The following is an 11,310-nucleotide window of genomic DNA, read 5'->3' as shown; positions in this document are numbered from 1 at the left end:
TTGATGCAAAGGCGTCGACGTTGTTAGGCCCAAAATGTTTCTGGACCTTGTCAAAGAAATCCAACTTCCAACATGACGTATAGAACACCGCGGGGTAGTTGATATCCGCCGTGCCCTCATGAACTCGACTCCACATGTCGGGTAACATGTTCAGTTCTCCATGTACACGAGTATTGGTAGAATTGAACTGTGTAATAATGTGGTGCCCCTGCTGTAACATACCATTCAATTTCAGCTGAGTGTCCATGTATATGAGAGACTTATGATCTGTGTGCACAGTGAACCGCTGCCCAATGAGATGGTCATGAAAGTGAACCAGAGCGTAGGTAAGTGCTAATATCTCTTTCATCGGGGTTGCATATGTCTGTTGTGCCTTGTTGAGAGTCTTTGAGAAGAACATCAGGTAATGTTTGCGTCCGTCAATCAGTTGAAACAATGCTCCACCAATACCATAATCGCTTAGTGGTATACCATCAACAGGAAAGTTCAACCGGACTGTCGACACGATAGCCTCCTTCATCTGATCCCATGCCAATTGATGTTCTGGTTTCCAACGATCCCCAATGGGCTCCTTTGGCTTAAGCTTAGAAAACATTCGTAGTGGAGCCACCTTATGTGCAAACTTAGGTAAATGCTCGTGTAGGAAGTTTGCCAATCCTAACGCAGACGCAATATCCCTTTGACACCGTGGAATTGGCCAGTCAATTAATCGTTGCTGTTTCTCATGATCCACGTCAATGTCTTTAGCAAATATCTTTCTTCCCAGGGCCATCACCTCTCGCACAGTAAAGTAACATTTCTTCTGATTAAGTTTGAAATAGTTATCTGTCAGGCGTCGAATGACCTCTTGAACCGTAGCGATGTGTTCCTCGTAGTCGTCCGACGCAATTATCAGATCATCGACGTAGCACTGCATATACAGTCCCGCCATCAAATTACTGATTGTCCGTTGAAATTGTGACGTGAGTGTTGTCAACCCAAAGGGAGCCGACGTAAATAGGTATTGCTGACTATTCTATGTCAACGAAAACATATGCTGCCAATCTACGTGCACCGGTAAACGATGGTATGCGGCCGGTTAATCTAACGTGGTATATTAGCGCTTGCCCTTCAAGTTGCTGATGATCTCGTTAACCTTCAGAAGCAGATCATCGACGTAGCACTGCATATACAGTCCCGCCATCAAATTACTGATTGTCCGTTGAAATTGTGACGTGAGTGTTGTCAACCCAAAGGGAGCCGACGTAAATAGGTATTGCTGACTATTCTATGTCAACGAAAACATATGCTGCCAATCTACGTGCACCGGTAAACGATGGTATGCGGCCGGTTAATCTAACGTGGTATATTAGCGCTTGCCCTTCAAGTTGCTGATGATCTCGTTAACCTTCAGAAGCGTAAATTGATCGCCCGGAATAAGAGCGTTAATCTGCCGGAGGTCCAAGCATACCCGCACTTTGATAAGTTCTCCCGACGGTGTGAAGGATGGTACCACCAACAATGAGAGGTTAACAATCGACACAGATGTTCGACGATTGGTGATCAATTCGTTTTCCCATTTGTGCACTTGCTTCGTTACATGTGGGTTGTACTTGTCAGATACTAGGTTTCATGTCTGCCGACGTAAGCCCAGCAGTTTATCTCGAGGCATAGGGAGGGACACTTCACTACCTGGTAGTGTACAGCGAGCCGCATCCAGCACTGTATCATTGGCATCCAGATATTGGCGTAAACGTTGCCGTATGTCATCTGGCTCGGACATGTCTGGGGCTATTCGAAGATTGATCGGTTCCAGTAGTTCATCCATAACATTGCGATTAATCTCCGAGAATGAAGATACTAAGCCGGTTAAACCTAATCCCAGCTCTCCCATAATATCCATACCCAGTATTATATCAATGTTATCCGGTAGATTTATATGTTCAAACGTGCAACCCTCATTAGTAGCTGACCCGTACTTAACCTTTGTTGCTTGTGTTTTACCCAACCATAGAATCCGGAAGGCTTTATCCACCAAATATATGTAACTATCCTTAGCCGGTGTGTAATAGATAGCTGTGCCTTAGCTGCGGATGCCTGAGTGATGACTGAGTGATGACTGAACGATTGGCTCCCGTGTCGATAAGGGTGCGCATGTCATGTCCGTTCACCTGTAAAGTAACATATACACGGTTGTCAGTAGGAAACAATTTATCTTTTACTGCAAATATTCATGTTGCCGTACGACCAAAGGACATGCACATGTTCACATCAGGCACTCCAGTCTTTCAGTCCGAATCTGTTCCAACTTCCCAACCTTCGGGTGTCTGCTTTTCTTCCATCAACTCATCGTCACTCTGTACATACGACTCGTCGACCAAGTCATGAATATGCATCACTTCAGTCTCCCCCGTCCCATTTGGCGGTTGATCAGGCACGATATCACCGTCCACTAAGTCAACACGAGGTCGGAAGTTAGTACCCGAACCGTGTGTCCCGTGTGTCGATGTGTTCATGGCCGATGTACGTTGAACTGTAGCCCAACCATGTTGTGCATGGCTACCTGTGTTGGTCTGGACCAGTAGTCGTTGTAGGTTAGGACATCGACTTGTATGTCCTGGTCCCGGCGGAACGTTCTGCTCACACGAGCGACAGCGAATCCGAGGATTCGATGTAGGTGATGCATGCGGGTTAGCGCGTGTATTCGCATCCGTACGTAAATACGAATGTGATCGCGAGTTCCCCGGAATCCGTTGTGGTCGCGAGGGCTTGTCCTGACGATTTTCTTCTGGGTTGTCAATGTTCACACGGAATACATCACGCATTTTCTCAGATGAGTAGTCCCGTCAATGTGGATGCATTCGAAGAGTAACACGATAGTATGCCCACCTGCAGCTTGACGTACCAGATCAAGTACACCATGGTTGCGGTATACCTGTAGTGGGTTCTCATACTGTCACATTTCCATGAATTCAACCTTGCGTTCAAAATCATGAATCTGAGTACCAAGCGGGACCGATGGCTTCAGCTTCATGCACGCTAACACCTGCCGGTATGCATTATCCTCCAGGTCTTGCTCTTGCGTGCGTACAATAAAAGCAGTGCCATCTTCAAAAGTCATCGACTGCAATTTTTGTTCATTCTCTACAATAAAATCCAATAGCGCCTTGGAAGCCCCTTCTTGCTGTAGAGCTCGGTTTAAACCCATTTGCATATGAACCGGTTCTAGCTTATGGAATTGTGCATTCTTATGCCAGTCTAAGATGCAACTTTATCTTCTGCGGGTTATCCAAATTATAGTAGCCCTGTAGATGAGGCGGCCATTCGTTCGGTATTCGTTTGTCGACCGTTGCTGAGTACGTTTTCAGAGTCTCATTCGAAGCTCGAATTAAACCCTGCATCATTCCATGAGTCAGTTGAAAAACTTGCATCTTCATCTTGGCTGATGTCGCTAGGCTCCGCAGGTTCGGAACGTTTCTAGCGTTTCACCTTCTGTGGGTCTTCTAAGTAGCGGTCGTGATGAACGGGAAAGTATTTGCGATATGAAATCGTATCAATAGGTACATTCGCAGTATCCTGACAGTTCTCCTGTAACTCTTCTGGCGATCGTGGGCGACGATGACGTTGCAACTTATCACGAAATAAGTTTGCTGCCACTTGACCCTGGTTCATCTGTTGCCGCGACGATAGATTCCACGGAGTGTCCATGTCCAAGTGAAAATCCGCTGGTTCCAAAAATAAAAATCTACCAAGCGATTTCACCATAGTTGTCGATTCCTGATTTCGATTCGAATCACAAAAGTCAGCCGTTATCTCTTCAGGGGTCGGAATTGTTTGTGCTCGATTTTGAGCGTTCTTCAACATCCGCTCTCTACGAGTAATGTGGATATTATTGTAAAAAATCACATGAGGTACAGGCTTCGTGCGTTTTACGTTTCACCGGGCTGATTTGCTTCATATTGTCAACTACGTTGTTAGGTAGCTGGCCAGTTGGAGTTATCCATGTCGGTGCGACCTGAGGCTCAGAAGAAACAGCATCCGATGGTGTCTGGCCCGAGATCTTAGGCGAAAAATCAGCATCCGATATTGTCTGGACCGATTTCTGCGCCTGGACCGAGTCCTGGGGCAAAAAAAAATAGCATCCGGCAAAAAAAATGGCATCTGATGTTGTCTGGACCGAGTCCTGAGGCGTATACGTATCAATATCCGCAATCGAAAGTTCACGAAGTTGGCTAAGTTACTCACAAATGAGTTTAATAACTTCCGTGGCCTCCTGCACATGTCTCATCGTGGTCAAGTGTCCCTCTTGATCAGAAATCCACTCCGGCGCTTATCGAAGCTTCCCCCAAGAGAGAAATCGAGTGTTGGGCTTCCGAGATCAAACGGGTCAGTGAAGCGTGTTTTTCTACTTCTTTTCGTCTTCGAGCGCGGGTTTCTTAGCAACTGCTGTCTCTACCTTAGCGCATATTAAGGGCGAACGGTGAAGAGCTGCAAGCAACCGTTTCAGCAGCCGGTCACAAGCTTGCTTACCCACCTTGGGTAACTGTGTAGTATTGGGTCCCGTCATTGTGCTAAAAAAAAGAAATTTAAACTAAGTTGCTTCTTAGTTGATTTAGCCTTTAAAGAACGCAGTATAATAAGTACAGTAGTTCGGTCACTAAAAAATGTAGTCAAAACCGAGTAGCGCTTAGTAAAGAGTGTTAAGTCTGAAATAGGTGAACTCAGTCAGATGTGCCGCTGTGAACGGCGCGTCTGCTGTATTTGTTAATCACGTTCCTATGTGGGACGAGATTTTCTCTAACAACGGCAGATTGTGAATATCTCCGTATCTAAGATTATTGTCTCCTAGTTACTAAATATTAATGACGTCCGATGAGTCATCTTTATCTATCACTAAATTATATATTCTTCTATTCGGTCCGGTCCTCTGGTCCGGTCCTCAATTAAATCCTCTCAGGTCCGGTCCTCTTGGTCCGGTCCTAAATTCCTCTTGTTGATTCGGTCCTCTGATCCGGTCCTAAATCTCCATCTAATGTACTTTGTCCATAATGATGCGTGAGGATATACGCTGGGTCAATTCTCAAGGCCGGTGCTACCAAAATCCTGACATCATCGAGTGTGCCACGTATTCGCTTGCTGACCTACAAAGTAGCGTACCCACCTTTGTGGTACGAATCGGGTTTGCACCGTGTAGTGCCGTGGAATGGGTTAGTGCAGAGTACGAAACGCCGAGTAGGACCAGGTCATACGTCGTAATTCGGTTGGTTGCACTCAGTGTGTGCTGATTGGCTTTGATCGAAAGTATCATAGGCGGAACCAACAGGCGCAATGACTTGGTTTGGACCGAAGTTGGAATTCTTATTCCAATAGCGTGATTAGCCGGGGTATGAGGAACATCTGTTGATGTATCAGAGACGGGTGTGGGTACAGGGGTTGTTCTGCATACTGGAGAAAAGATCCAAGGTGTTCGTGGAGGGCCAGATACCGTGGAAGTCGTGGCGCTCCTGTAATTTCTGGAGGAGGTCGAGACCAGTGGGAGGCAGCTTCGGGTACCAGGATGCGTCGGATCAGTTGTTGAATGCAGGCAAAGTGGCTGGTGATAAATTTGTGGCCACTGGGGCAGACAGGACAGACAGGGCAGAGACAGCCGTTGGTGCGGTAGTCGAGCAATGCAAACATGTACGTATTCAGAGCCGGATTGGTGTAGGCTCGAAGCAGCGGTTGAATAGTCGTGTCTGGCTTTGTCCGGATTTGAGGTTGGCGGTTTGACCATGACCAGTTGGTAGTAGTATTAGCGCCGGGCCATTGCCGCGATCTCCGTGTTGGACCAGCGTTTCGTTGAGTTCATCTTAATGTTGTCACAGTGTCGGGGGAGGGCTACATGGTCGGGTGTACGCCTGCTTGTGGTTTTGTATACAGTTTCCAGGTGGGCATTGGTATTGTACGGGAAGCACAGTGATGGTTTGTCGTGGGCCCAGGTGGGTTGCGTCAGAGGGGTGAGTGGATTTGTGCTGGCCATTGAGTCGAGTTGTTGTCACAGGCAACCTCCGAGGTAATCCGCAAATGGTCGCGTGGGGAACAGGCCACAAAAGTGGAGTAAGTTTGTTTAATGTTTGGGAAACCGAGGATATTGAATGCCCGTGATGATGGCTGCTGCTTGGATGAGTGCCGAGTTTTAGCGCTCGAACAGGGGGTCCAGCGCATCCTTCCCTATAGGCGGATCCCAGGCAATAATGCTCAGGCCATATGTAGCCGTAGATAGGATGAATGTTTTGAGCAGCACCAGCCGGCTGCGGGGGTGTCGCCAGCTGAAGCCATAGAAGTCATAAGCGCGGAAAGAGGCAATACCCAGGGACAATGCTGCAACCAGGGATTGCATATGTCTGGCGAGGTTGGTCCCCGGTATTATGTGGAAGAGTGGGAACCCCAAGTATCTGGAGAGTTTAGGCTTGGCATGAATGGGTGCCATCTTCTAGGGAAGGTAACATGTGTTTCAAGGGGCGTCTGCAAGAATCGGCGTGATAAGCTCACCATTTATAGGTGTATATTAGGCTTCAGAACTAGGTTTAGTTTATGTGCCATACATCCAGGTACGTAATCTGTAGTTTTCTTCATTGGAGATATTGCATTGGAGGCGTTGTCCGATGTGCCACTATTGAAGACATCCTTCATCTCCAGTGTCTTGAGACAAAAGTTGCGAAATGATATAAAACTAGTGAGTTCCTTCTAGTAGAAGCATATGTTAACGTATATTATAACCGTATCAACGTTTAAACCTTTATACCTTTAATCCTGGACTATGTTTAAACGGATTTAGCAGGAACAAGAACTTCTATATTTGAAATTCTGAACATGTGATAGTGCAGATTAGAGCTAGGGACTCTACTGTGGACAATGTGTGGTTTTGCAATACTTGTTTGTTTTCCACTAAAGTTGAAATTATATTTAAAATGGGTCTTTAGACACAATCTGAAACCTGAATGTGACACTTCTGATAACTCCATATATTGGGTGTACCAAAGCAGAGGATATCAGACAGAATTTGATTTAAGTATAGTTTAGAACTTCGATGTTTGAAATTCTGAACATGTGATAGTCCACATCAGAGCTAGGGACTCTACTGTGGGCAATTAGTGGTTTTTCAATGCTTATTTGTTTTCCACTAAAGTTGGAATTATATCTAAATTGGGTCTTTAGACAAAATCTGAAACCTGAATGTGACACTTCTGATAACTCCACATACTGGGAGTACCAAAACAGAGGATATCAGACAGAATTTGAATTAAGTATAGTTTCTCAGTATAATTCAATATAGTCTCAGAGCAAGATAAACAATCAACTGAGAAATAGGACAAGATCACAATTGTCAATATTTAGGACAACATGATCCTGACTCCTCCTAGCGAGCAAACTAGATGTGTCCGTTTATGCCTTAAATGAAATAGGGAGCTAGATAATAAGTGATGGTGTTTAGGTGCAAATGTATACTGCACCAGTTTAGTGTTTTGATTTTATTTTTGATTTTCTTGAGTTAGGCTTCGAAATATTTCATTAGTTGATTCGATTGGAGGATTGTCTCGAGGCGTGAAATATATGCGTCAAATGGAATAGTCTCTGATTTTACTAACTAAAATGTAAACAAATCTAGACCGACGTAGTGAGTGAATTGATCGGAGCATAAAGACAATAGTCTCAGTCTAAATTCCCCTAATCTTTTAGCTCACAACCGAGACCTGAAGCTAAACTTGTTTAACATTTTGCATTTAACGCTTGAACGTATTTTCTTATGTAACGTAAACGTTTTGGTATCGTATAGGAAGAGGTCGACCTTTACAACTCTTAGTCCATAGTGAATTGTAGAGTCTGGCAGAAGTGGCGACTCCAGATATCCAACCATGTTGACTTGCTAGTGCTGTATGACTATCGTCATCCATTGATGTGTACTGTGCTTCGAATAACAGATCGCGCAGATCGCTTGTACCTATACGTTTAGCTGGCTCCATACACATATACAACTGTGCACTAGTTCTAAGAGCTCGCTTTTTTGCCTATAGTTTTGTAGTCTACAAAGTTTCTGCCTGGTACTACATTGCCTCCTGCACTAGAGCTGATACTCTCCCTGTTTGTGTGTGTGTTGTTGGTTCTAGTGTTAGTTTTATCATCGGGAAGTTGTACTCTGTAGTTATAGTCCTGCATCATCGCCAAACTTGTAACAGTATGCGTCATGCGCTGTACCGAAGGGTCTTTCCCTGAGCATGTGCGGATTGCAAGCGTGTACATACATAGTCTGGGTCTCTGTGTTGCGCTTCTTACCGAGCTCGATAACAGACATATTCCTAGAGCCAAGTCGCAATGAAGGATCGCGTAGATAGTTGGTGTTGGACAGATATTCCATCCACTTTCAGCTGCTATAGTTCTGTGTTGATTTTCTGTTGGTCGTAATAGCTAGAAGTTGCTCAGTGAACTATGCGGCTCAATATTACAAAATTATAAATTATTTGCGTTTGTACTTTCCTCGTTACTGCAACGTGGAAAATCTCAGCGTGTAAACTATGGAATATCGGCGGCCGAATAAAGTTCATTGGCACCCTATCTGATGAGCCGCTTGATGAGATCAATCTTAGTGCCGGCGGTGTTTATGAAGACGCTTAATGGCTCTTGCAGTCGCACTTTAGTTAGTGCACAATAAGGGCTCAGCAGCACCTCCATATCTTTAACACCATTAGACCAACAAAGAGAGCTTGTAATTGCTAATGATCTGATATGTCATCTCTCACTTGCGTCGGCGTATATATGTCACTTTATACCTGATACATATGCGGTGTGTGATGCGTAGCGCACATCACCCATATGCATATCACCATCTTTGGCGTATCCCCATATCTGGGTGTGCAACCTCTACTAACTGTGTTGAAGCTGTAACTGGTGTGTCGGTGTCTATACATACGTGTCCATCTAAAAAATCATTTCTATGTAAACATTCGGCCACTTTCTCACATGGAATTAAACCAGCGGCAACTACTAGTGATTGATGTGCTTCTGCGGTTATCTCCTGTTGCAAACGATTGACACTTAGTGTGCTTACACCTGTGTGTACAATCTTATCACTCCGGGTTAACTGTACAAAGTATCGGTAGGCAAGATTAAAGACACGAGCGCTGTTTTGGCATTGATCGGAGGTATTATCGCCGGCGGGAAGAAGAAGAAGAAGACAACGGTGAAGAGGGCTAAAGGCAGGGGTCTTGTGATAACTTGTGATGGTGGCAGAGCTTTGTATCAGCTGTTATTTAGAGTCGCCTCGACTCTGACGAAGAGCTTAGATCAATATTCAATAGCATACTCGCATAATATGGCACCGAAAAAGAATCACGAGAATGTATGCCCATCTACGAAGTGTGTGTTTACGAGTAACCTGGTCGGGAACCGATAATTGTACAGCCCATCAAGGTGCCGATCGCGTATGCGTTTCAAATGTGACGCATGCCGGTCACAATCATCTTTCGTTGTGTAGGTATTTTAACAACCCAAATACATATTCGGAACACAAGCGAAGAAGCGACATCGTCGTTATGTCACTGACTTAGTTTCTTGCACCGTCACTTTGGATATACTATTTATGCTTGTGGTCGTATTTGGGTTTTAACGTATTGGCGACAGCGCAGCTTCAACATCACAAAAAATCTGAAACAAGTTCTGACTCGTACTATCTTTGGTTATAACATCAATAAACTCACATGTCATTGTGACGCGCTCTTCATCATCGTCTCCTATATTGATAATTCTGTTCAATACGGCTGTGGTGTGTGTGCTCATATATGTGCTTCCATATGATTATCCTTTTTCCTCTGTATTGCTGATTTCTGAGATATTTCACACGGAAGTCCTTTATTATATATATATAGCTCGTCCTCCTTCAGCTTCTTCCTACTATCATCGAACCCTCTCTGTTGGTGTTCACCTCGACAAACATGAACAAACCCTCTAGTGCAATACTCAAGAGCACGTATATATTTGTCGTATGATACTTCGTCTGTTTCTTGCAAAAGTATAGCATATTCGATGGCTTCTGAGCACCAGAGCATTCGACACACTCATGGTTATGCGGTACGGGGTGCTCATCATCCATTACCGCTCGCATAGTGCAATGGGCTGCCGCACCGGCACAGTTAAGAATACGTATGTGTTAATTGTGAACGTCTATCATGAAATCGAATAGGACGCCAAGCCTAGCCTTCATAGTCTTGTATACTTCTTGATCTTCATTTGTTTCGATGTATATACCCTTCACCACTGCTTCTTTCTCAAATACATTGTAGAAGTATCATTGCGCAACATGGTCGACACCATTGAGTGTCTGCTTCTCTCTATTAGTCAACTCACTAGCTATCCAGAAAAGGTTAGACTTACATATGAATATGTTATCATTGGACTGGCAGTATGCCTGATACGCTAAGTACAACTTTGCTATTGGCAGACGCCTATTCACTTTGGGCGCATCAACAATCACTTCACCGTTGAAAACTTTCTTTCTTCCGAAGGCTGTTGTAGCGCAGATACTATCATCAAGTATGTACTCAACACATTTGTAAGCCTTATCATGTATATCGTGCATTGTTGATGGTCTATAATTGATCCTTCGTTTCTGCTTCTGCTACGAGAAGACTAAAGTCCTTATTCTCGAGTGTGTATTCTGTAGGGCGGAAGTTAGGTATAGTTACTTTTCGATCTTTCAACTCACGCTGATATGTAGGTTCGTCCTCTGCCGGATCCTCGTCAATATCTTCGGTGGTACGACGCTCCGGTGTTCGCTTTGTTTTTTTTTAGTGGGTTTGGCTACCTGTGTCAGCAATGCCATATCAACACGTCGTGTATCATCGTTCGAAACCATAGACAAAGCTTCGTGAAGCTCTGCAATCTTCTTTTTAAGATCGACTCGTGTTTGACGACGCACTTAAATATAAAAGTGCTGTAATTATCAGGGAATAACACTTTCGCAACTTTCATACATGAACGTATTAGTTTCCCTAGTCGATTTTGTTTGTCTGCTGTGAAGTCATCAAACTTCCCTTGCTACCAAAAGCATCTTCGCAAAAATAAATTGGAATGCGTTTCACTCGTCTATAAATCTATTGTCGATAAGTCTCTCGTTCAGTGACGTATCCTGGGTGCCAGCCGCGGCCGCTTGCTGACTAGCGTTGGTGCCACTGCCGCTTAACGACAAGAACCCTGGCAAGCACACCAGCACAGAGTGCATGTGAGCAACCCCTGAACCTTTCACTTATGACCACTGCATTGCGCCTTACAAGTCTGTAAGCATACCATAATTAAACT

At 44.6% G+C, this 11,310-nt stretch overlaps 3 protein-coding genes across 3 annotated transcripts; all 3 read right to left on the bottom strand.

Annotated features, from left to right (window-relative positions):
* Positions 1-2,267: 2,267 nt before the first annotated feature.
* Positions 2,268-2,804, bottom strand: SARC_03819 (hypothetical protein; the record flags this gene model as incomplete). The annotated part of the gene is made up of 1 exon (XM_014302382.1): positions 2,268-2,804. One exon carries the CDS (start codon positions 2,802-2,804, stop codon positions 2,268-2,270), a length of 537 nt encoding a protein of 178 aa, XP_014157857.1.
* Positions 2,805-2,935: 131 nt separating this feature from the next.
* On the bottom strand, positions 2,936-3,187 carry SARC_03818 (hypothetical protein; the record flags this gene model as incomplete). The annotated part of the gene is made up of 1 exon (XM_014302381.1): positions 2,936-3,187. One exon carries the CDS (start codon positions 3,185-3,187, stop codon positions 2,936-2,938), a length of 252 nt encoding a protein of 83 aa, XP_014157856.1.
* Positions 3,188-3,456: 269 nt separating this feature from the next.
* SARC_03817 (hypothetical protein) lies at positions 3,457-4,546 on the bottom strand (the record flags this gene model as incomplete). Its single annotated transcript, XM_014302380.1, has 3 exons — positions 3,457-3,756; positions 3,920-4,099; positions 4,514-4,546. The coding sequence occupies 3 exons, from the start codon at positions 4,544-4,546 to the stop codon at positions 3,457-3,459; spliced, it is 513 nt and encodes a 170-aa protein (XP_014157855.1).
* Positions 4,547-11,310: the final 6,764 nt, after the last annotated feature.

This window comes from Sphaeroforma arctica, assembly GCF_001186125.1.
Source record: "Sphaeroforma arctica JP610 unplaced genomic scaffold supercont1.202, whole genome shotgun sequence".
NCBI lineage: Eukaryota > Ichthyosporea > Ichthyophonida > Sphaeroforma > Sphaeroforma arctica.
Note: the sequence above shows the minus strand (reverse complement) of the source record. Positions and strands in the feature narration are given on the sequence as shown.